We start from the raw sequence: 25,529 nt of genomic DNA on the forward strand, positions 1-25,529 counted from the left end.
CATTAGGTCACAATGAATGAAGCCGTTTGATTTACTGTCTGGGGAGCAGGGTTAGGAAGGCCCCGCTCCGCACACACGCCCGGGAAGGTTCAGCCCCCGCCCGGGTAGGCGTCTCTTTTCTCGTCCGTGCTGATAAACAAGCGCACTCAGCGTCAGCAGCGTAATACGGAAGTAGCTGCGCTGTCAACCCCAAACAGAGAAGAGGGCTGCGGTGAGTAGAGCAATAACTGTAGTTCTTCATTTGGACACGTGAACAGCTTATACACGCGCTGATGCCACGGTGCGTGTGTATGTGTGTGTGTGTGTGTGTACACATGAACACATGTTTAGATATGTCCACACGAGCAGTGATATGAACTGTAAAAGTTACAGTAAGAGGACGTTTGCGGATGTGACAGGTCCAGTCTGCGGCACTGTCTCGTCCTATGGGTGCAGGAGCCTCCACACCCACACACACACACACACACACACTATAGAGATATTAAGTTTATACACCAATCTGACTGTTCACACATCAGCAGCTCAGCCGCCCCGAGGCAGGAGCCCACATACAAACACACACACTCACACACACACATAGATCAGGGTGAGAGCCAATGAAGAGAGAAGAGAGAGAAAGAGTACAGAGCTATACAGAGTGCGAGCAAGAGAGATCAGGGTAAGTATCAGGCTACATATTCTCACACACACACACACACACACACACACACACACACACACACTCTATGTGTATTCCTCATAGAGAATGAATCCTGCTCTCTTCCCTTTAATGCTTTCGTCACTGACACACTGCGCTGCCACATAACCCACTCGCCCTCCCCTGACTGTGTGAGTCGATCAGCTGTTTCTGTCAGTAGACTGTCTGTCATCTGTTCTCCAGGCCTCAAGCCTCACAGTTTATGGATCTGCGAGAGAAATCAATTGACTGTGCACGCATTATCATCGATTCGCCTGGTGATGATGAGCTCATGCTGTAAGTCAGAGTTCAGTGTACATACCAGGGAGGAAACACCCTGACACTCCTTCTGTAAACCTATGGTGCAGAGTGAAGTTAGAAAAGTTCTTCCTACCTGGTTTATCTGCAATGAAGATTTTATACTCATTGTATTTCAATGAAACTGAATTTCATCACTGTTCACATTGCATATTGTCTATTTCAGAGGTTTGTTCAAAACAACTTTTCAAAATAAAAGCTTTGTAATTCAGCTCAATATTAAGCTAAATAATCTGGTAGTGATTGACCATTTTGCCAACCGCTGCTGTAGTTTATCTGAGGATGTGGAAGAAGACATGATCAACTCGGTCCGCACACTGTCATTTACTGCTACAGAGCACTGGTTGCCTGTTAATAAAATTTGTATTAATATTTAAGGAATTGCCTGTTCAAATCAAACCAAACTGGGCACTACACTTGGGCATTTAGCAATACTTATACCCAGTGTGAAGCAGATCAGTTGAACAGTTTACAAGATATGTGTTCTACACACAGATAGAAAGTCTGTGGAATTAATAGGGTGATTATTCCCTTTATTTTACACTTTATTAGGAACATGATGGGTAGTTCATCTCAAACGGGTTCAGTTCTTGTCATTGATTTTACAAGCTGTGATTCTGCCCATGTTGACGTGACTGCATCACATCATATCTGCAGATCTGTTAACTTAAAGTTAATTCTGCCAATCTCCTTCTCTACCACATCACTAAGGTTTTGCTGAAGTTAATGGAATTCCCTGTCGGGAAGACAGTTTAGGTTAACTTTGTGCCATGGAGTATTATCCTGCTGGAGGTAGCCAATAAAAGATGGTAAACTGTGTCTATAATCAGGGTCAGCTATCGTACTCAGATAGGCAGTGACTTTAATATGATTGATTGGTATTAAGGGTCCAAAGTTTGTGAAGAAAACATTCCCAACACCATTACAACATCATCACCAGCAGCCTGGACCTTTGACTCGAGACAGTTTGGCTCCATCGTTTCAAACTGTTGACTCCAGATTCTGAGTCCACTATCTGCAGCCTCATCAAAAATCCAGATTCGCTTCCCAGTCGTCAACTCTCCAGTATCAGTGAATCTGTGTCCAGTGCAGCCTCAGGTTTCTGTTCTTGCAGGATTGGAACCCGACGTGGTCTCTGCTGCTGTTGTAGATCATCCACCCTCATGTTAGACATGTTGTTCATTCTGAGTACTGCTCACCAAAATTGTAAAGAGAGGTTATCTGAGTTACCGTAGCCTTTCTGGTGGCTCCAACCAGTCTGACCATTCTCCTCTGTCCTCTCTTATCAACACAGAACTGGTGCTCACTGGATTTTTTTTAATTTTGGCTGAGTAATAACTCTAGAGATTGTTGTGGCTGATAGGATAATCGCCTTGTGAAAAGGTTGAGTCATTCCTGTTAGACTAGGCCCTTTGTTCCACATTATCACTGCTCTGTTATATTATTCTTATTATTTCTTTTGATTGAACTTGGTGCACACTTGGATTCTTTGGTGTTTGGTAATGAATGTCAGCGATATCAGAGAATTTCAGTGGTTATCATTGAGTTCTGAACATTATGCGTGAAAAGCCTTTGTTTTTGTTTACGTCAGCCCCGAAGTGTCCAGTGGTCAAATACCAACAACAACCTAATTAAGTTTCCAGAGAAATAAAAAGTGTTTTATATCTTTTTACATTCAGGAAATTACTTTAATCAGATTTATGGCTTGGAAACAAATAGAAGACCACTTCTTCACTTGTCATTTCACACTGCTTTCTTGTGTAGGCACTCAGGCAGAAGGTATGTCGCCAGAGACGCCATCAGTAGACAGCAGTGGCTCCACGTTCACTCCTCTGGTGGTGGTGGATCTGGCCTCAGATACCAAGGAGGAGGCAATTGGATGGCTGCTGGGCAGGATAAGAGACAAACAGCAAAATGGAGGTATAGTTCTTCTTCTCTCTCCTAACATTTCATTTTTTCATCCAGGGTTTTTAATCTTGCCATTTCCCCAGGTGCTGAAATGCTGGTGGAGCAGCTGGGCCCTGGGATCGGGGCTCAGGAGAAGGAAAACCCCAACATGTTCCTGGTGGGGGCCTCCTGGCAGAGGCTGCTCTCTGGTGCTGAGGAGGTGGGCCTCTTCAAGGAGTTCAGTGATGGATCCATGAGGGCGTTCACCTACAACAACAAGCAAAACTTCAAAGACTTTAAAGGTGAAGTTTAGGGGATTCTGCATGAAGACTTGTTTGGTGTCTGAATATTTCTGCTTTAGAATAAAGTTTAAAAGTGTAGCTTATGTTGCACCACGATATGTGTGGTTAGTTAAACCTTATTTATTTAATAATCGATCGTTTTTTAAAAAGATTATTATTTCGGTAGATTTTCGTATGATATGCAGAGAAGATCTTCTGCCTGAATTGAACTGTGGACACTGCTGTAATTTTACGTGAGCTGTAACTGTTTCACCACCAGGGTTCTTCTATTAGTGGTATTTGAAAGCACATTGGTTATAAAAAACCCTGGTTTGATACTTGTTTGTCAATTTGACCAAACAATGATAATTTATCAAAATGTTAATTATTTAATTTCTTGATTAGCTTGTTGACAGAATGGTTAATCTGTTATACATCAATAGACTTTTGATAGTCTCTTTTGTCAAACTGCACTGTTTGTTTCACTCTTACATGCCTCTCTTTTGAGTGTCATGGTGACTGTTTATCTCGGACCCGCTCAGGTGATGGAGACAGTTTCCTCAGCATGGCCGAGTGCCAGTACATCATTAAACATGAGCTGGACACATTAAGAGCCAAAGATGAAACTCATGTTCCAGGATACACGCAGGTCAAGCTCTACCCTGGGAAGTCCATCGGTAAGTGTCTGTCCATGCCTCTAACTAATCCAGGCCACTTTTGGCACCTTTGGTTGACATGTGGTGTCGCCATTGGAAAACAGCACCAGATTGCCCTTGTGCCATGCTTCCTTGCGGCCTGTGGGCTGAGTGTGAGATGTGGTCCACATCTTGGCCGAAACTGATTTGCTATGTGGGGATCTTTCCTAATGTGTCTGGTACAAAAGCAGATGTGGTTATTTTATCGATGAACAAGTTCTTTGATTCTCCTATAAATTAACTACATCTCATTATCATCATCATCACCAAAACTATTAACACTCAGCTAATCAGTTAGTCCACTCCACCTTCTGATAAATATTTAATCAGAAACATTCTATAAATATAAAAAATGAGGGTTTATGGTATTTGTTATACAAAATAAGTAATGTAGAGATGTCACCTTGGACCAATGACTCTCTTAGGGGGCCTTTTTCATTAATGGTGCTACAGACTAAACCCTGATTTACTTGCAAAAATATTCAGTGAATTAATGCAGAACAGAAATAACAGTTAAATGCTGTTCTAAATGGATAATTAATGTTTTTTTAATTATCTGACACAAAACCTATTGTGGCATATATGCATTACATATATTTTGTTATTATTGTAATGATTTTAAGTTGTAATGAAATAAGGCAGTAGAACTTTGTCTTCAGCAGAATAAACACAGTATGTCTGCCTGTGGCTGCAGTATGGAAACAATAAATATGCAAATGCTGCAAAATATTCCCAACATGAGATAAGAAAGCAATGAACTTCCAGTAGAGATAGGCTTCCTCTATTCAGTGGCTGTCTCTGAAAAGTGGTGTTAAAGCAGAATGTAATCATTTTCGACAAATGATGCACTCAAGAAATGGCAGATAAAATGATAGAGCTTTCATGTACTTCTACTTAGTCACTCCGTGTCAGACAATAGGAATTATTGCTATATAGACAGTGCCCTGGGGAGAATGGGATAGCTCCTATAGTCATTATGTGCCTGAATGTAAAACTTATTTTTATAGAAATTTAAACTGCATTTTTAATTGTTGAGGGAGTTCAGACAAACAAAAGTAAGGGATGAAAATGCAGCAACATCTGTCTTTAATTCAAACCTCTGAGCAATAAGTCTTTATCAAAATACATTGTTGTAACTTTTCAGCTTATCATCATTAAGATTACAAAATAAGATCAGTATGGTTTGATAGTGACGGTGAAGTACATTGATTACAGAAAAATCACAACATAGGAAGTAACTATTTTCTCTCCATGTTAGTTCGCAGGATGCAGTCCAAAGGGATCTTGATCCAACTGTTTCCTATCCACGAGAGGGAGGAGCTGAAGAGACTGTCTTTCTCCTGGTACAAGAAGGTGAAGTTGTCCCTGCAGCCTCTTGGTAAGTGAGAGAAATAGCCAGAGTGTGATCTGGGAACAAAATTGGGGAGTGTGGGTAGTTGTTTTTGAAGTGTTGATTATTCATGAAAATAAATCATGGACCACAGTAGGTCTATATAAACTCTATTATTTGATAATGTACCATTTTTTTTTTTTAATGACCTAACTTTATCTTTGCAGGAATATCTCAATTCATACATATTCGTATTTATATATTTAATAGATATTTAATAAATGCAATATCACACCTAAAAAGATAGGTTTTACCTATGGTCTATTGGTAAAGTAGAATTAATCCCTTATTCCATTGTTGGCTGTTTTTCATGGTGTTCGCTTGAAGTGTGGATTAGAGGGTGTACTCTAGACTCTAACCCACCACCACCCATTTCTTTTAAACTGAACTTGCTGTCATGTCAGTTACTCTGATGTTGGGCTGATTTCTAGATTTATAAACAGGATGCCAAATTGTTAGTTGAGCTGTTGTTTGCAACCTGCTGTCATCCCTTTAACAAGCATAACTGACAACTCAGAGTGAACGTACATAAATGTTTAATAAGTTTAGATCGGGCAGTCTTCACCAGGTTCGGGGAGGTAAAGTTGTGAAATGGAGTTGTTCCCCCCACCCCCCTATAGGAGTGGATTAATACTAAAGCTGTTCCTCCTGTTCTACTCATGAATTGTCCAGGCAATGAGGATATATGCCCCAACCACTGACTGGGGGTCTAGAGTTCCAGCTCAGGGATGTTCCTTACCTTGATGGATGTTTTCATTCCTCTTCTCTTATTTCTCCTCTGTCCCCAGATGACATCAGGCACTACTATGGTGAAGGCCTGGCCTTCTACTTTGGCTTCCTCGAGTACTTCACCTTTGCCCTTCTGCCTATGGCCCTCATCGGAGTACCTTACTATCTGTTTGACTGGGAGGACTACGACAAATATGTGGTCTTTGCTGTGTTTAACTTGGTCTGGTGTACTGTTATCCTGGAGGTACGGACAGTGATTTTTGAAATTTTTAATAAACCAAATTCATACTGTCATTTTTACTACCAGTCAGTGAACTTGACTTTTAAATAATTTCTATAAAATGAAGTGATAATAACAGCAGTTGGATTGTATAAGCATATTTTTGTCGAAGCTTTAGTGATTAACCTCAAAGTGATCAGCTGAACCTCTCCTCCACTAGTTATGGAAGCGGGGCAGTGCCTCACTAGCTTACCGCTGGGGCACACTGAGCAGGAAGATAGCCTTTGAAGAACCTCGGGCTGGTTTCCATGGTGTCCTTGGGTTCAACCCTGTGACGGGCCGCGAGGAGCCACTCTACCCCAACGCCAAGAGGCAGCTGCGTGTCTACCTTGTGTCCCTGCCCTTTGTCCTGCTCTGCATCTACCTGTCCCTCTACGTAATGATGATCTACTTCCAAATGGAAGGATGGGCACTGACAGTACACGACGAGGATCCAACATTCTGGACCGGCATACTGTTGTTCATCCCCAGTGTTATCTACGCTGTGGTCATAGAGATTATGAACCTCATCTACAGATATGCTGCGGAGTTCCTCACAGAGTGGGGTGAGTTGTTACCTGACACTGGAGTGTCGATACAGAAACAACATACATCAAATCAGACACTGACATCAACTGATACTCTAAAACATTTATGAAGCCGAAACCCTCAACACTGTCTGTCTCCTGAACCTCAGAAGTGACATTCAGCTGCATTTAACTTAAAGGACAGTGGATATGTTCAGGTTTAGGACCTTTTGTTTGAAAAATAAGCAATTTAAAGATCTAGTCTTAAAGGTTCAGTGTGTAAGATTTAGGTGAAAGGGTATTAGCAGAAATTTAATATAAAAATAATCCTAGTGATGTTTCCTGTAATGATTGTTGTTTTCTTTACCCTAGAATGGGTTCTATTTAAATACTTTATATTTACATTGCTAGTGGGTCCTCCTATAGAGGCCACCATCTTTTGTTACAATAGTCCAAACTGAACAATCTTAACACCTTTTATGATAACTGAAGGCTACCAGAGGTTCTCCTTCAAGTTTTGAATGGGAGGGGAAGTTGAGGGGTATGCAGCTGCAACGTTCAACCTCACCACTAGATGTCACTAAATTCTACACACTGAACCTTTAATACCTAAATAAGGTTTTGTTGCAACTCCAGATAAAATCACTTATTACATCATAAATATTGTTTATAAACTTTTGTCCAAAGTGTTTTAAGGGTAAGGATACACACACACACACACACACACACACACACACGAACACTCAATGGTAATAATCATCATGTGACTGGTAATAATGACAACAGCAACAACAACAGAAATAATGCACCCACAATTGGGGCCAATACTTTGTTTTCAAAGTCCCTGTTTCCCCCTTTGTGTTTAGAAAATCATAGACTAGAGTCTTCATATCAGAATCACTTGGTCCTCAAAGTACTAGTTGTGAGTATGAACGACTTACTTATCTTTTCCAAAATATTGCCAATTTAATCCTTCAGTAATCAGGACAAATTATCCTCACTGGCTTCATCATTATCATTTTAGTTCAACTTCTTCAACTGCTTCGCCTCGCTCTTCTACATCGCCTTCGTCATGCACGACATGGTGCTGCTCAGACAGGTATGTCCTCCCTCCTTCCACCCTTCTCTCATCCTTTCTTATTTTACTTCTGTTTCTGTCTTTCTATCCTTTTCTTCCTTCACTCACCCCACCTCTCTCATCTTCGTCTGTGTGTATGTCCAGAGTCTAGCCACCTTGTTGATCACCAGTCAGATCTTGAATCAGTTCATGGAGGCCTTCTTGCCTTACTGGCTCCAGAGGAGACGTAACAAGAAGATGATCCACAAAGTCCAGAAGAGAAGAACTCTCGAGGACGTAGAGCTCCCTTTAGCCGACCAGGTTCGCCTGGAGGCAGAAATGAGCACGTACTTGGTATGTTTACATCCTCCCTTTTACAGCCTTACCCTTGACCCTAACCATAATCAGGTCTGTATTACTGTTTACATACGTCCATGTTGTCTTCTGCTCTTCTCTCCCTCTATTAGGGTACATTTGATGACTACCTGGAACAGTTCCTGCTGTTTGGTTATGTCAGTCTGTTCTCCTGCGTCTACCCTCTGGCTGCCGTCCTGGTGGTGTTGAACAACATCACTGAGGTTTACTCTGATGCCTTCAAGATGTGCCGTGTGTTTAAACGACCCTTCTCCGAGCCAGCAGCGAACATAGGAGTCTGGCAGGTGGGAGCAAAGACAGCTGGATATGTCAACCCTAACATTAATAGATTCACATATAACAATATGGAGTTTTTGACTTAAAGGAGTCAAAGTTATACTTCATTGTGTTGAACCAAATGTTCAGCTTTCATACAGTCATCTCTCTAATTACCAATATTCACTAAGCTGTCAATGAGAATATTATACTTCCCGTAGACAAAGTTTAGTTTAGTTTGAGTTTAAACATTTACTGTGCAGGTTGATGAAGAACAAGGGAACACTTTCTCCGTGCTGTGGACAAATGTTTTCAATTTTTTGACTGCTTTTCTGATTCTGTGCTCAGCTCGCCTTTGAGGCCATGAGCGTGATCGCTGTTGTGACCAACTTTGCACTGATCGGGATGTCTCCGCAAGTCAAGGCTTATTTCCCCGAGTCAGACACCCAGCTCATTCTGTGGACAGTGGCTATTGAGGTAATTCATGTTAACATACAGTATATACACAAAGGCACTCCTATGTACATGTACACGTCATCTGAGCTGTATTTCCAGGGCATTAGTGGTATACTGATTGTCCTTGTTTGACATATTATAAATATATATAACATACAATATAACATATTATACCCTGTGCACTGTGCAAACACCAATCAGGCTACAATAAATTACATAATTTCCTAACTTCATAATGATTTTTTGATTTACATAAGCTTTATGTTGTGTCTATAGTCTTGAAGGAGACATGGAAACCTAAAACTGTCTCTTTGAACTATTCATGACATTATTTTCGGACTTCATTGTGACTTCTTTATGATGTCCCTTAACAGGTGATATCATATGACTGTGGATCATTTTGTTATCAATAATGCCCTGCTAATGGCTACATTGGTGCACAGAGTAACAAGGCTTCACTTGTCTCAAAGCAATACAACTGAAGCCCAGCCAACCAAGTCTATAAGGGACAAGTCCATTTGAGTTTATAATGGGGAGAACCTGCAGAACGGTCCAGTTGGGTCAAAACAACGACATGGGGGGGTTGAGCGAATTGACTGAAACATGGAGACACAGCGCTGCTCTGTACATGTGGGTATCTTCTAGCACAATACTGTAGTTGAGGGGCTGTTGAAGATTTTTGCTCACTAGATGGAGCCAGAGTCCATATGCGATCCACACAGACCTGTAAGCGATTAAGAGAGCCAAAGACAATGAGTGAGAGGGACAGATTTGATTTGCATGTGCGTCTGCATAATACCTGTCAGACTGTCTAGGTATGTGTGTGTGTGTGCGAGCGAGGGTGCATTTGTTTAAATCGAGCACTATCACATCAGATTCTTCCTCGAGTCCACCTCTTCTAATTTTGCATCAGCCTGCTCTCCTTTTCTGTTCTATTCAGACCACATGATGACACTGCCACACTGCCACACACACACACACACACAAACACACACACAGCTTATGTCTCCAGAGAAAAAGCTCAAAATAACAGCCCTAACAGAGAAATAGGGGGCTGTATTGAATGGGGTGGATGTTGCAGGATGGGTTTGTCTTTTCAGGAAATTCGCCTTTTGTTTGTTTATGCTCTAGGGGGATACTTATTTTAACTAGTTGTTGTCTCCGAATGTAAAGCGCTCCATAAAGTCTACTGTAACTCATAGTGTGGCAGTTCTCTGCTGGGGAAGAAACTGGGTCATATTGATCCACTGCATGTTTCGATTGAACATGTGGTCCGCACTCACAGAGGTGGCTGATAAACTCCTCTGTTCATGGAAAAGTTGTTCGCTGATTTTCTTTCCTCAGCACCTGTCAGGATGACCCTGTGTTCTATCAGACCCTCCTCTCTTTGGGTTAGATATTGACTGATCCATGAGTGGTGTTTTGTCCCAGGAACCCCCATTAATGGTCCGCCGCCATTAATATTGTGGCTGTGCTGATTTCTTACACTATAGGGGAGGTGAATCATTAATATAAAACCTATGTAATCATACTTTTACCAAATGTCATAACAATCAATACAATATCTGTTGAGATAATTGAAACAACTGTCCAACAGATCCACAGCATCCTTACACATAGTGTTTAATCTCTGACAGATTCATGGTGGTCTGACTCGTATGTACATTATCAGGTGTCCACATTAACAATTGGCAGTCTTATAAACCATTAGTCCAAAATCAAGATGATGGACTGAAAGTACCAGTTATTCAGTTGTGACTATAGAGGTAAAGTCAAGTGACTGTAGTTTCTGCAACGTAATTTAAAAGGCTCTTGTTCAAGCTTCTTTGTCTGCTTGTTATTCAGGCTGGCCTCACTAGCAGCAGTGCCAAAGGATTTCCCACCACCGTGATGGACAAGTCATTTTAATGAGTAACTTCTTCAAAATAATGACTTAAAATAATGAGAAATCTTCCCTTTATATTGATTTGGGCTTAAAAGTCTCTCTAACTTTCCACACAGACGTAGAGAAAGCAGCTTGTAGATACAGTTGTTAAATGTGAGCTTTGTTTACAATTGACAAAGTGTATGAAAAACATGTGAGGTGTATTGGTACAGATTAATGTATAACGTGTGACATTAGGTGTGACAGACCAGTTTTACAGCTCGAATGAGTTAATACACTTTATTTAGAACATGTGAGCCTTACTGGATTTTACTTTCTGAATTCACTTTGTTGAAATACTTGATAAACTTTAAAACTCTTATAACCATAGGGAGGACGTGTCCTGGAGGTACTGCATCCGTGCCTCTCGCAATAATTCATCATTTTCTGTTGTGAGCTGGAAAAATAGACCCTAGTGATAGTGGAGTGGGGAGAATAACCAAGTGTGTGACACGCAGCTCATGGACTCGGTTGACAAATGAAGGGACATTACAGTCTCCCTTCACCTGTCCCTCTGGACTGTATTGTGAATTAATTAGATCATATCTGGTAGTCTCTATCTTGGAGATGGTACTTGAACAGTTCAGGACACTTGATATGAGAACAATGTCTTCAAGAGTTGTGAGGTTTATGGTTAAAGGAGTAGTATTGTGCTTTGTCGGAATGAGACCCTCCGGACTTTCTGCCGAGGTTCTCCAAACAGTCCCCTAGTAAAGATTCTGTAGAATGTCTAGAGGAGGCGATGTGAGAACACGACAGGTTTCACTGCGAGCAAGTGGGTGTTGATTACGCTTTTAACACGTGACAGACGCACAACTCAAAAACAAAGACAAAGACATGTATCAGGACGAAAAAGGGAATCAGGAAAGTCTGGAACCACCTCTCTTGGCATCTGGTCTGAAACAGCTGTAGACAATAAATCCGCTCTAGTGAATACAGAAGTGTAGATTTTTCTCAGGCATCCCATCCCACCAAAATATCTTTATCTTCTGTGTGACACCACTTGTTTATCCTTGGATATTTGTTTCCTTACTTATTTTTCATTATAGCATCTGTAGTGTGTTAACAGTGTCGTCAACAGATCCATTTGCTCACAACTAATCTTGTGGAGCATCGCCTGCTGTGTGCAGAGTTTGTGTTGTGTTTTTACAGAGAGGGCTGCCCAGACAAAGTCCAGAGAATCTCTCTTGGACATTTGCGTTCTCACACAGCCCGTCCAGTGAACATCCAGAGTTTCTCCGGAGTTCAGTGCATGTCTGAAAGCAGCTTAACTGAGACCTGGTGCAAGTGTCCAATTTATGTAACTTTTCTAGACGGACGATCCACATTTCACAGCTACTTCACACCATCAAGGTCCTGCTGTTCACATCTAAAAGAAGAGCCAATCCTAGCACTTCTCTCTTTAGCTTTTAGCTGTCCTCTGGAAACACTTCCGTTGTCGTTTCTTCTCTACTTGCAGTGCGTTTGTCTATTTGCAGCGCGTTTGTCTATTTGCTGTGCATTTCTGCAATGTGTTGTGTTGTGTAGTGAAATTGATGAAGATGTGTTCTTACTTTGCTTGTGTTTTGTCAACTTGCTGTTCGTTGAGCTCTCAGGGCCAACATATTAATGCCTTCTAGGGGAGACTGATTGAAAAGGTTGTTATCCACATTTTTTTATGATATAATTGTTCATCACTTTCTATCGCAGCTTATCTTTTCGCTCCTTCTTTGTGATGCTGCTTTGAAGAACTATAAACACATTTCTCACACATACTCTCTAGCGAGACATTCATAGTGTTGCACACAGTTATTCACATAAAAAGCTACACAAATAGCTGTGTAACAAACGATAGAGACAGCACAAGATGAAAGCTATTTTCTCAAGTCTGCACAGTGTGAACGGATGTGAATGTTGGATTGTCTGTTTCAGGCAGTAAACAATAAAAAGAACAGATACCTTCGGAAGAAGGGGAATGGGTCTAATCATCTGACATGAAGTTTTAAATCAAGCTTTACTCAGCTGATTTATATTCCAAATCCGGCAACTTCCTATTTATCACTTTAATGATACCGTGACCTTAACTGCCATCTTCAGAGCAAAGGTAATATTTCAACCTTACAACAGAGTATGTTGAAAGAATCACAAAATCTTTAGCTTGTTGATTGCTCCATTTATTAGGTTTGTATTGTTTAGTCTGGGTTTGTTGTCCAGACTCGAGGAGCTTCTAGCAAAGCTGCAGGCTTTTAATCCTGCTGATTACTCTGCCAAGGAGATGGTAGGACATGAAAGTCTAAAACTCGTGTGCTAACAGTGAGCGTATCACTGCTCATCAATCCTGTTCCCTCCATGCCCTCCTGGGCCGAATAGAAGTGAACATGACCTTTTATAGCAGTAGACTGCACACTGGCCTTAGGGGTGATGTTCTCTATTTGACTTATACTCTGCCCCGTCACCTGAATAAGTAGAGAAGGCGAGGTGCTGCTCTGGTGAACACGGAAAAAAGGAGGCCAGCACCCTGTGTTAGATTATAACCCTCTCCCTCACCATGTGCGTGTGCGTGTGTGTGTATGTGTGTGTGTGAGTGTGTCAGCAATCCATCCCGTATGTGATCACACATCAGATCAGTTCGACCTGTCTGTGCGTACGTGTGCCCTCTTCGCTTTAGATTTTACAACATGCCTGAGAGTGAAGGCTCAGATCGGTGTAGAGATAGAAGTGAAAAAGAGTGAGCAAATGAAAAGAATATGCAAACAGAGGAGAGAGCAGATGGAAAAAACGAGCAGTGAGGAGGGTGTTGACCGAGAAGCAGAGAGGTTGAGGGAGAGCGAGCGATGATGAACCTGAGTCACCACATGATTGTACAATCCAAGCACGTTCCTTCCTGTTACCGTTCAGCAAGATGGCTGCTATATACACTCTTCTGGGAAATTCTCTTGTTTCAGTAGCAGATAGTCAGAATGAGGTAGACAAGATAATAGAAAGGCATATAGAATTAAAATAGAAATTAAATAAAATTGCAGAATATGTACATAATACACCCTTCACTATGTTGTTGCTATTGTATGTAGAGCAATGTACTTGAGTAAAGTGCTGTTGCACAGGACGATCGCACGTGGCTGTAACTGTATTTCTGCATTAGTATAAGAAGATATTAATATTAATAAATAATACATATATGCATATTAGACTATTACTTAGGCAGTTACCTAAATAGATATAATATATAATAAGAGTACTAAGAGGGGGCATATGTTTCTATTGGCACAACATCATCATCATCATAAGCCCAGCACTCTAATTTGATTAGTGCCGAGCTTCAATCACAAATGTGTTTTTCATCCAACAGTTTCAAACGTCATTATATTTACCATTGTTTAAATCTCCATTGTTTAAATAGAGAGAGAAGATTGATTCTGAAGTCACTCAGCCCCGGTTATCGTGGTTATGGGGTAGTGGCGGGGGCAGGTGGGACGGCAGCGTCTCCTCGCTTTGCAGCAGCAGTGCTATGATACCTGGGTAATTACTTTGTAGGGCTTACACACATCACTGAGCAGTAACCAGGCAACCGGACAGCCTGCTTCAGAAACAGAGACGCTCTTCCAGAGTCACGGGTCTGTCTGGTATAATCTACTCATTTCACTGCAGCCGAGCCAACAGAACTGAATAAACTGAGTCGGCTCACAAAGCTCCTCAACAGACAGGCGGTGCGATCATGACCTAATGGCACAGTAGAGTGAAAAATTAAACCTTTATATGTGATGGAAGTTGATGTGTATAAAAGCAAGCATTTTTTTACTTGACAGGAAGCTTTCGAAGACAAATTGCCGGTGTCCTGTATGTGCATGTTGCTGAGGACTTGTTGACTGGATCAAAAGCCCAAAAAACGAATTATCTTTGCATCTGAACACTGAACTAAACAGACCTGCCCATAACATTAGTCTGATTTACGTACATGTCAATTAACTCAAAGACATCTACAACTCACATGGTATTACTTTACAAAAATGTTCCCATTTTTATGTTAAGCAAACGTGGATCATTCAGCTCATCAACTGCTGCTATCAAGTGTTGGACTGTTCTCAGACAGTTGATCACAGCAAACCAATCACCTCGGGTTCATGGGTCTGAGCCGCTGGAGACATGCATCAGGAGGAGGAGGTGGTCAAAGGAATGGCTTCATGTCACACACAAAGATGACCACAGTGCTGGTTGTAATGCTGCATTTCCCATTCACATCTGTGTGTGTGGCCCAACCCAATAGTGAGTCAGGCTAACTCATCGTTTGCCACGCTCCTGAGTTGCAGGCACTGCTGTAACTGAGTGGAAACTAGATATGGGACACTTAAGGGTTCATAAAGGGGCTTGTTTGGGTGCCACCAGGAAGTTAATAAGTGCTGACATGGGACATCTGCCGCCGCCAGGCTCTTATTAAATGTTGGCAGGTATCTGTTGAAATTATAGCTCCTCTCGCTCAATTGATCCTCAGGTAGTAAAACACTTGTTTTATGCTTCTTGCTTTTAAGCAGCTTGTCTATTACTGAGGGTAAACATCATATGTCATTATCACATTTACAGCACACAGTTAGGTGTAATTTCTTTGATGCCATAGCCTGAATTAGAGATATTTGAAAAGGTTTTCCCTCATATCTAAGTGATCTGGGGTCATTTCTGCTGTTTGCACCTGACCAGGTAGTGTGCAGCAGGTTTAAATGAAATGGAGTTATTTTTTATATATGTATATTAGAAGAAGTTACCAACTTTTTAGTATTATGTTGTGTTAAATAAGGTTTCATTTGTTGTTTTGTTCTTTTCATTGAATTCAGTGTGAAATATTAAATGATGTCTCTCTTAAATCTTAAATTGAACCCAGACCTATAAAATCAAAAAGTAATATCAGCAAAGACAAAATGCTTGTTGTTATCGTGGCACTCCACAGAAACAAAGGTCCATATGCTCCTCTTCTCATATGTACATGTCAAATTGTCTGTATGTCCAAGGTTATTTTCTGCAGCCCACCACAGTAATTTCATTACAGACTATGTTCAGATTAGTTTTCACCCACTGACATTTGTAATGGTATCAGACCTGGAATCCCCTATGAACTAGTCTAGGGTCTTACTGTGAATGGGCTTAGGGAACTTAATCTTCCAACCTTACATTATATAACAGGACAGCCTCACTGTATTGGCTTGTTGGAAAACAATGCTTGTGTTTCTCCTTGTAGTAATGTTTTGATAATTATTGGCTGATGTTTAGTAACACTGGGAGGAACCTAGTGTTATCACTTATATAATTTATTCTTATGCATGGAGGCATTTTATTTGATTGTTTCCTAAATTAGGTGCTTCTGTTTTGGCTCTTCAGGCTCTGAGAGTCAGTTATTTCACTTTAATGTAAATTCATGGATGCAAAGTCCTAAGTCTCAGTTTTAATTTGAGTGTGTTTACATCTTGGAAAACCTTCACCTTGTAAATTCTTCCTGTAGTATTCAGACTCTGAGATTCAGCCTCATTCACTCTAATGTAAGTAAATTGAGACGACATTAAAGTCCCAGGTCTCAGCTTTAATATGAGTAGGTTATGTCATAGGAAAAAAAGTAATTCTACATTAGCAGTGTTTTAGTATATTCCGAGGTGATTGTCTCCCAGAGCTTCACTGCAGCCTCCTTCAGCTTTGATTGTGGTGAAGTGTCTATATCTTAAGTCTGTTCCTCGGAGATCAGGTGACTGACTCTGAGAGTGTTGAGGATATTCCACCTCATATTAGATTCACTGGAGCTATCCATGTCCAAGTTATAACGGAGTCAGCACCTTGTTTGACGGACGGGGTAGTTCCATTGAGCCGCTCTTTTCTCCTCACTGTCTTCTTTCCATCAGTTTGATAAAGGATTCCCCATTCACTCCTTCACTCACACATTCATAATTGAATCTATGTGCATCGCTTTCTCTGTCATACATCACTCGCACACTTCAGGCAGAGCTGTCCGTCTGGAGTTCAAAATGTTTTACTTTGGCATAAGGAGTTTGCGAGACAGAGATCGAACCGCCGACCTTCTGGTTAGTGGACATCCCGCTCTATCTCCCGATCCACATCAGGCTCAACATATACAAAAAGCATATACGCAGCTTCTTTAAACTTTAAAACTTTAAATAGCCATGTGTACTTACTTTTAAACCGTTACAGGACTGTTTTTGGACCCGGTGAATTAAAATGACCATATCACATGCTCTCTATACTTTTATTAGAGACTTGATAAGACACTTTAATGCTATATTTTATTTCAAATTGAATGTACTTAAGCTTGGAGACCAAAAGAAAGGTCTAACTGTCCAAATACCCAGATAGTCTCTCATGGACCATGACTGTTAGTGACATAATAACATATTATCAGTAAATGTAGCTCAGTACATTTTATGCAGTCACTGTGAAAAACACTGAGGACGATAGTTTAACCTGTGAGTTGAAATTTCCTATTCCGTTCCTGTCACACATGAAATGGCCGATTTAGTTGTTCTTCATCAGTTGGATTGATGGAGGATTGAAATGCTAATTTTCCAATTAACAGTGACGGGGTGCCGTGGTTACAGTATTAAGTGCTGAATACTGAGTAGTGGAAGTGTCTGCCAGCCGTGTCAGCAGTTTAGCTGCCTGCTCCCATGACTCAGTGTTATACTCCTCAGGTCAGGACGCAGGCTCGTCTGAGGATGACTTTTATTCTCTTCACCAAAATGGACGAGGCAACATTTCATATTTAGGGAGGCACTTTTGCCTTAATTAGATGCTTTGTCTTTTGTCTAGAGGACTCCTCAGTCATTGTGAAACCACAGGATGAATTATGTACATGAAGGAGATCAGCTAGGTCAAGTTCCTTCGAAAGCTAACTGCACTCAGTGAAGCAATGACAAAGAAAATACCTCTCAAATGTAGCATCTGTAGTTTTATCACATGCATGATGTCGGACAAAACAGAATTTATTGTCAAACCTTGAGTCAAACGGCATTTCACATTCTCCTTCAGTCTTCACTCAGCATCCTCTGGCTCTCTGCATAACCTTGTGCTGCTGAACGCTCCGAAAAATATAAATTAGCCTTGAATCGCATTAGCAATCAGCTAAGAGCTGCAGTGTTTATTGCGCACTTTCAATCAATATGACAAGTCACTAAGTTCAGAGATTTCTTCTTCTTCTGTTTTAATTAGCTACTGGGCTGACTGGAATGACAAAATGTCTTCGTCTGTGAAATGTTGCTCCTGAGTATAAACTGTGAAACGTCTTCATTACCAGGGCTCAAAACTGTCGTGCTTTTCTCATTGAATGTTACGTGCACATAACTAATATATAACCAGTATGTAACATCCATCATTGGACTGTTGGTGTAAGTCAGTTAAGTCCAATTAAAAGTTAAATAATGTCCGTCTTTGGAGAATGATTTCAAATTGTATATGAGCATTTAAGCTTTAAATCTTTCATCTTACTCAAATCCATTTGTTTGATCAGCCTGAAGCAAAACCTTGTGTTCCATGTACTGGACCATACATGAGTCCATTACTGGGATAAGAAACAGGTTCTGAATCAGTGGAGCTGACTGCAGTTGACTGTCCTCCAGTGGGTGTGGTCCTCATCTCTCTGTTCGGGAGGAAACACACACCCTGCTGATTGAGTGGTGTGCAGGTCATCTGTCAGTCAGGGACAAACTGAGAGGAACAAGTGTGCCGAGCAAAAACATGTCCAAACAAACAAGCTGCATATGTAACTGCTCATACAACTTGATTAGCAACGCAACCCCAATACTGGCTAGTTCCTCCATTTGCTCTAGATTCAAGAAGATGTTGGAAACTTTCCTCTGAGATCCTGCTCCATGTGCACATGACTGCATCACATCATTTCAGGACAAACACACGTGTTCTTTAGCTGAGTCACTTTGATTTGCAGAGTAAAAACTCAAAACCTGCAGAATGTTTGTATTTGCTTTTAACTATGTAAACTGTGTATTCATATAATGGCTGCAATGGCTGAATGTTTCTATAGAAAAGAGATGAGTTCTACCTCCCTCTGGATTTAAAGTTAAAAAGTCTCCACACGCTGTTGTGATAAAAGCAAATCTTCATTGATTCAACTGGAAGACGTTGCCATTGAGATCTGTCTGAATTTCCCCTCTCAGCGAAGATGGTTCTAGTTTAGATTCAGAGAATCATCTGACCCAAACCCAGAACATGTAACAGACATACTCTGACCTCATGGTCTCTTTTCAGAACAATGACTATTTTTGTCCTCATTTAACCTCAAGGACATTTGTTGTGAGACTTGTCTCTCTCGTCCTGACGTCCCACTTACTCACTGTCCTTGTCTTCTGTTCTCTGTCATTTCTCATCATGTTGTCCTTTTCTTCAGCTGAATATAAAATGACACAATGATTTTATTTAATATATGTTTTAGTACATTATATTTAATCTATGCAATGTGTCTGGTTGTGTGTTTTCAGCACGGACTGCTGGCCATCAAGTTCATCCTGACCTTCCTCATCCCAGACGTTCCCAAACACATCCAGATCAAACTGGCACGTCTGGAGTTCGAATCACTGGAGGCCTTCAAGAAAAAGGTAGAACGATGTGCTACAAGTATTTCGTAATAATAACACCAATATAATTTAGATATATGTGTATATTTTTATACATGATTTTGTATGTAAATACGGAAAAACATCAGTATGGTGGTATAGCTGCCACATGCAACAGTGTTAAAGAATAAAAGAGAATAGAACATTTTGTCTTATTGCACGGTAACAAATATGGCGACGCCTGCGAGCTACTTCTGGCAGGCAACTCGAGCTGCGCTGCGCCAATCATGTGACATACATCATGTGACATACCTCAATCTCCACAACCATCTATTATACACACCCACCTTATCAGGTGGTCTATTTAACCAGGGAGACATTTCCCATCAACCCCTCTTGCTCGCACTGCTACTGCAGTATTGCTACCTGTTGCTTCAGCCCCTCCACCACCCCAGCATGCATCTGTAGGCTCCAACGGGGGGGTTACAAGTATTTTCTCATCACTCCCATCGTTCCTGTGTAATCATATGGGGGAGTGATTAAGTTGGAGCCTAGACGCCAAACACTAAATCTGTTGTAATAAATATATTACATGATCGAACGTGAGTTGTCTGACTGAATTTCATTTCATGATGACATAGACATATGATGATATCGTCCTATTGGATGGAGAGATACCTGGAAAATATTTGTTTTGAATCATGCATGAGGCCATTTTCTAACTTCTTAGTGATGTGATGATGACATTACGAACACTAGGGATACCCTGTACTATTTTTAAAAAATGTCGGTATTTTGCAAAAGATTACTTAACTTTCCTTAATACAAAAGACGATTCCCAGCAAGTATTTCCAATTTTACATTTTTTAACTTCACGATCTGCGTGTCAGGTTTTGGAAATTATAAAATGATATATATATATGTATATATATATACATATATATATGTCCCGTGTATAGGAGTTCAAACATGATATCAGAGTGGACTAAGATTTGAGAGTTGCGTTGAGAGAGATGAAACCATTTTATCTGGTATTAATGTGCATTGGAACACTTGTATGAAAACACATACACACACACACACACACACACACACACACACACACACAGACACACACGAACACGCCCCTTATGAACGCTCTCGTGACTCCGCACAAACACACTGGAGTCAGTGTGGAGATCTAATGCATGTGTCCATTACATCGTGCTGGTCCACTGCTTCACATTGAGCATTAAGAATGAGCTCTTGATGCCTGTCCCAGACCACTTTGCTGAAGACAAATGGTGTGCCCTATGTTAATAGTATTGATGTGGCTCCACTGTAAAGCATTAGCTCGCTGGGCCCCGCAGACATTAGTTTGATGTGGCCCGACGGGGCTGAGTGCTTCTGTGATGAGCTCTGTGTTCATCATCCCTCTCACGTGGCTTCTGTCAGAGCTCAGTGTGTCGTCACAGGTTCAACCCTTCACTGAGATCCTTCACTGTGTTTGTCCACAGGAACCTATCCTGTTCCCTTAAGGCAGCTTCACCATTAAATCACATGCAGAACTCAGTCAATGAAGGTCACAGTACTTTGGAGATGGTTGGTCTAGCCGACTGGTGTGCTGTATCTCACCTGCCTCAGAGTCTCAGTGAAGTTTGGTTTGATCAGTGTTGTTGTTGTTGTTGATGTTGTTGTGGTCTCTGCAGAGGCAGCTCCATGGAGGGTGAGTAGCTCACTCTGTGTGTACGTTTGGATGACGCCGGGGTGATATCATGAAGTAATATTAATAATATTAATAATTATAATCTCGACTTCTTATCTAATCTAACTCCGATGTGTTTGTTGTGAACCTGAGATCTAACACACTGAGTTGTGGTTGTGAGTTTGATACAATATTAATATCATCTGAATTAATTGTAGTATATATATTAATATAATGAATTGCAGTGGATGAGACAGTTTGTTTGTCGTGGGCCTTTACAACCAGGCAGACAGAAAAGCGTTGTGAGGGAGTCAGAGCTACATGAAGGTTCATGATTAGACTCTTGTTGCTGTGTTTGAGGTGCACACAAGGCAGGGCAAATATATGCTAGTGCCAGATTAGGGATTTCAACCATCAGAACAGTGCAAGTAGAGAAACTGCTCCTTTACCTTCATCCACACAAAATGGGTTTATGTGACTAATTCCCCAAATGGAAACCAAACTGTGAAGCTGAAACACAGGCTGAGATCCATTCTGAACCAATGGGATGGCGTCGCTCCCCCGATGTTTGCATGAACAGCCGATCACCGTGTCACATCTGAAAAAGTAAACGGCAACAACATGAGAACAACATGGATTAGTTGAGAACGAGGAGGCGACACCGATCAGGAGCCGTCCGTCTCTTCATGAATAGTCCAAAGAGCAGGTCAACCACGAGGAGGGTTTCAGGATCTAATGATGCTGTGAGTCAGGATTATCTCGTAAATCACGTTCTAAAATCACGACCGGAGCATTTTAATTTGTTTAAGAGTGATAATCTGCCCTTACACCCAGGTTGTTCCAAACGTAGATAACATACTGATGTGGGCCACTTCAGGCAATTATGTGGCCCTTCTCACCTTCTTGTGGCCCGATCAAAATGGAAGTGAGTCTTAAGTGGACACTTTGTAAAATGTGTCACAAATATCCTAAAACAAATGTGGGATTTTTTGGGTCAAACATGCGATGCTCTAAACAAGGTCGAATCTGGATAGGGCCACTTTAGGTTCAATCCAGATTAGACCATGTGGTAAATGGTGAATATGGCCCCCGAAGAGCACTTAACAAATTTGGGCCACCACCTTTAGTTGACAAGTGGTATAGCTATGGTTAATAGTGACCTCCCAAGTGCCATCATTCCACGCCGATTCATAAATATATATATTTATGAATCAATAGATCTATTGCTGTGATAATCCACGTTGTAGGCTCCCTTCTCAATTGACACTGAAATCCATTCATATTTCCCCTCGGTGGAAGTTTCCAGTCTTTCTGCTTGTTTGCTGCAGCTTTACGTTCCTGATGGAGTCATTAGTGATGAAGCCCAGAGGATAGCTGCCTCAGGGCCGACCCCCCCCCCCCCACACACACACACACACACAATGTGAGCCCGGCTGTGGGACAGATTCTTTAATAACATCCAGCTCTCCTGAACCTTAGTTGTAACTCGCCTGCTTTGCATCCAGCTCGAGGCACAGAGGATTTAATTCATTTAAAAAGTCGCTCTGCCAAGATCAGCATCAGGCGGAAAGGGCTCTCTTCAACGCTGTGGACTGTAATGTAGCAAAGAGCAACCAGGAGCTGTAAGAGAAGCTCCGAGGTCAGCTGGACCAAAACACTGTCCCCACACACACCTGCTCGGCACCCGCCTGTCCAGCCTCGAGAGACGTGTGTGCACAGATCTTTGCACCGGGATCAGGTTGTTTATTAACAGGCTATTTCACCAGTCGTCTCACTGACAAACGGGCTGTCGGCAGAATGATTCAAACGGTGCCTACCTGCCAGGAAGCTCAGTGTCCCTGTGGTGAGACTCAACAGACCATGGACAACATCCTCCGTGGGCGCCCACTAACTCTCCCCTGCTTTAACAAAGACCCTGAAGGAGAGAGACAACACTGACCTGAACGGATCTTGTTGTATTTGTAGAGTTCAGTGTGAAGGTCGGTCTGTAAGCTGTGATGCTGTCATGTTCAGTGACACAGAAGCGATCGTCTGCTCCTGGTCCTCGTTGTGTTGGACTCTCTTCAGTGACGCCGCCATGTTCCCGGATCTCTGTGTTTATTCAGGATACAAATGATTGACCAGAAAGTCCAAAATGCAGACTGTGATAAATAATAAGAATAATCTGGCTAAGTGGAGCACAGAGTAAATAAGACAAGGACACGATCACTGCCAACTCCTCTCACGTCCCTGTAAAGTGCAGCCACACTCGACCACACACACACACACACACACTCTAACACACACACTGCCCCTTTGTGTAGCGACGCAAATGACTAACACAAACATGTTTCTGTTTGTCGTGTGCGTTTCAGAAAATGCTCGAGGCCTCGGAGCTCCGGAAGGTGGTGCAGTGAGGAGGAGAGAAGAGCGTTCCGATACTGACGGACCTCCGGCGCCCCCCCCCCCCCCCCCCTCCACAGCTTTAACACAGCATTCTATTGTTTACACTGATGTGCTGCTCACACACGTTCATAGTTTCTTTATTATAGCCAATCAAAAGCTTTATTACGTCTGGTTGTCTGCACAGGCGAGCTGTGTATATCTGCAGGAGCGTGACAGCACCACTGAGGTTACACATTTGTGCGCCACACGTGTTGCTCTCCAAATGAAATGTACTGTAACGAGCTGCAGTGTTAACATGGGAGGAATGGAGAAGAGTTGGTTGAAGCCAGGTGTTCAAATCACAGAGGGATGCTGTTCTCTGACTAAATCTACTGTAGCAAACATAGAGTTTATATCAGGACCTGAATGACGAGTTGTGTGTTATGTGTGTTTCCTCCCTTCAGTCCATCTACACTAATGGTGACTAATGACTGTGTCTACCCAATAACCTGCTGCTCACTCTTCACTGTAATAAGTGATGCTGACGTCGCCCAGTAGCACATTCGCTGCTTCCTCTCATCAAGTATGGAAGCTGAGAATGTTCATAAAGATTTGAATGTTCTAAGCAAACCGATGCTTATTATAGTGTTTTACCATATTCAGTCTCTCCTGTCTGCTTTGATATCCTCTGCTTTGTTCATGCTTCACACATTCAGGAAGAAATTGAAACCACTGCACCTGATTGGATCAGAGCTTTGTCTTGAAGTGGTTCTGTTGTCTCCATCATGTGATCAAACAGAAAACCTGAACATTAACAGTCTACCTGAATTTCTAAACCTGAGTAAAAAATATAAAAAAAAATGTAACCAAAGCGGACGAATTCAAGCTTTGAAAATATACAAAGTATTTGAAGTAAAAATGATAATTGCTATGAATGACGCGGTATTGAAAAAGTAAGTGTTTAGTAGTGATTAATAATCAGTCATGTGCTCTGTAACTTGTGCGATACAAATCATCCTTGCGTCTGTATTGGAGAAATCATGGCAACAAACCGTCGACTTGATGTGTCTTATCTCAGCATGTGATGTGAACAGGGTCTTCTCTTCTAATCAGTATCGGTTTGTTCCTTCCTGTCATATATTCGTGTAACGCCCCTGGTGCCTTGAAATGCAATGCCTATCTGAATATTAGGTTTTATATGCACTGGACACAGTCCACTGGTATTTACATCAACAAGTGAAGATGTAGAGAATAAAAAGTAGATTGAAAGCTGAGCCGCTCTCTGTCGTCCTTTGTGTCGGTTTAACGAACCGATAAACAGGGAAAGGAAACATGCTCAGCGGCTCCTCCTGTGTGTTTGCATGTGTTACTGCAGCAGACCTTGAAGCTCTACGCTGCCCCTGGATCACAGACATATCAGCTCGGAGTAAACTTAGAGTGTGAAGCTTCTGGGAAACTTGAGTGGAGCTGGATGTGCCAAGCAGCAGAGAGTGAAGCTCCTCAGTGTCGTGTAGCGTGGAAATCACCGCTGACTGCGTTTCAACACCTTCACTGACCTGGATCACATCCTCCAGTCCGAGTGCTGCACCTCACTCACTGCTCCCTGATAAACGGAGGGGTTTAACACCACACTATTTTTATATCTCAGCACCAGCGACAGCCAGGGGCCGGAGGCATTATGCTGACCGTCTTTCATTCCCATTCTTGTGAACATGAGATCTCAAGAACGCCTTGAGGGAGTTTCTTCAGATTTGGCACAAACCTTTCCTTGGACTCGAGGATGAACTGATCAGAGTTTGGTGGTCAAAGGTCAAGGTCACGTGAGCTGACGATGTTATTAATGGGACATATCAGGAATCCAAAAGGGAATTTCCTTCCATCTGGCACAAACAGTCACTCGGACTCAAGGGTGACCTGATTAGAATGTGGTTGTTAAAGGTCGACATCACTGCACCTCTCTAACACGCTGTAAATGTAATACCTCAGGAACACCTCAAGAGAAATCTTTAAAATTTAAATTTACACTTAAAAACTCACAGATCAACTGATCAGAGGTCAGCGGTCAAAGGTTATGATCCCAGTGACCTTAAATCCCCAAAAATGTATGTAGATATA

General features: G+C 41.7%; 1 protein-coding gene and 1 long non-coding RNA gene across 5 annotated transcripts; one reads left to right on the forward strand and one right to left on the reverse strand.

The window, feature by feature from the left end:
* The first annotated feature begins 151 nt into the window (after positions 1 to 151).
* Positions 152 to 24,688, forward strand: ano10a (anoctamin 10a). 4 transcript variants are annotated; one of them, XM_062399134.1, is made up of 15 exons: positions 152 to 211; positions 2,759 to 2,914; positions 2,986 to 3,183; positions 3,705 to 3,839; positions 5,116 to 5,235; positions 6,036 to 6,220; positions 6,417 to 6,801; positions 7,629 to 7,684; positions 7,787 to 7,861; positions 7,985 to 8,173; positions 8,287 to 8,478; positions 8,798 to 8,926; positions 19,292 to 19,408; positions 21,055 to 21,071; positions 23,405 to 24,688. In XM_062399134.1, exons 2-15 carry the CDS (start codon positions 2,776 to 2,778, stop codon positions 23,472 to 23,474), a joined length of 2,007 nt encoding a protein of 668 aa, XP_062255118.1. In that variant the 5' UTR covers positions 152 to 211; positions 2,759 to 2,775; the 3' UTR covers positions 23,475 to 24,688. The 4 variants fall into 4 exon arrangements, with proteins under 4 accessions (XP_062255118.1, XP_062255119.1, XP_062255116.1 ...); XM_062399135.1 differs by lacking the exon at positions 152 to 211 and adding an exon at positions 472 to 658; XM_062399132.1 differs by lacking the exon at positions 152 to 211 and adding an exon at positions 851 to 973.
* Positions 19,263 to 23,293, reverse strand: LOC133964850 (uncharacterized). The gene is made up of 3 exons (XR_009923827.1): positions 22,990 to 23,293; positions 21,500 to 21,648; positions 19,263 to 19,395 (listed from the first exon to the last, which is right to left on the reverse strand). It is a non-coding gene; the product is annotated as an uncharacterized LOC133964850 (long non-coding RNA).
* Positions 24,689 to 25,529: the final 841 nt, after the last annotated feature.

The sequence above is a fragment of the Platichthys flesus genome, chromosome 11, assembly GCF_949316205.1.
Source record: "Platichthys flesus chromosome 11, fPlaFle2.1, whole genome shotgun sequence".
Lineage (NCBI taxonomy): Eukaryota > Metazoa > Chordata > Actinopteri > Pleuronectiformes > Pleuronectidae > Platichthys > Platichthys flesus.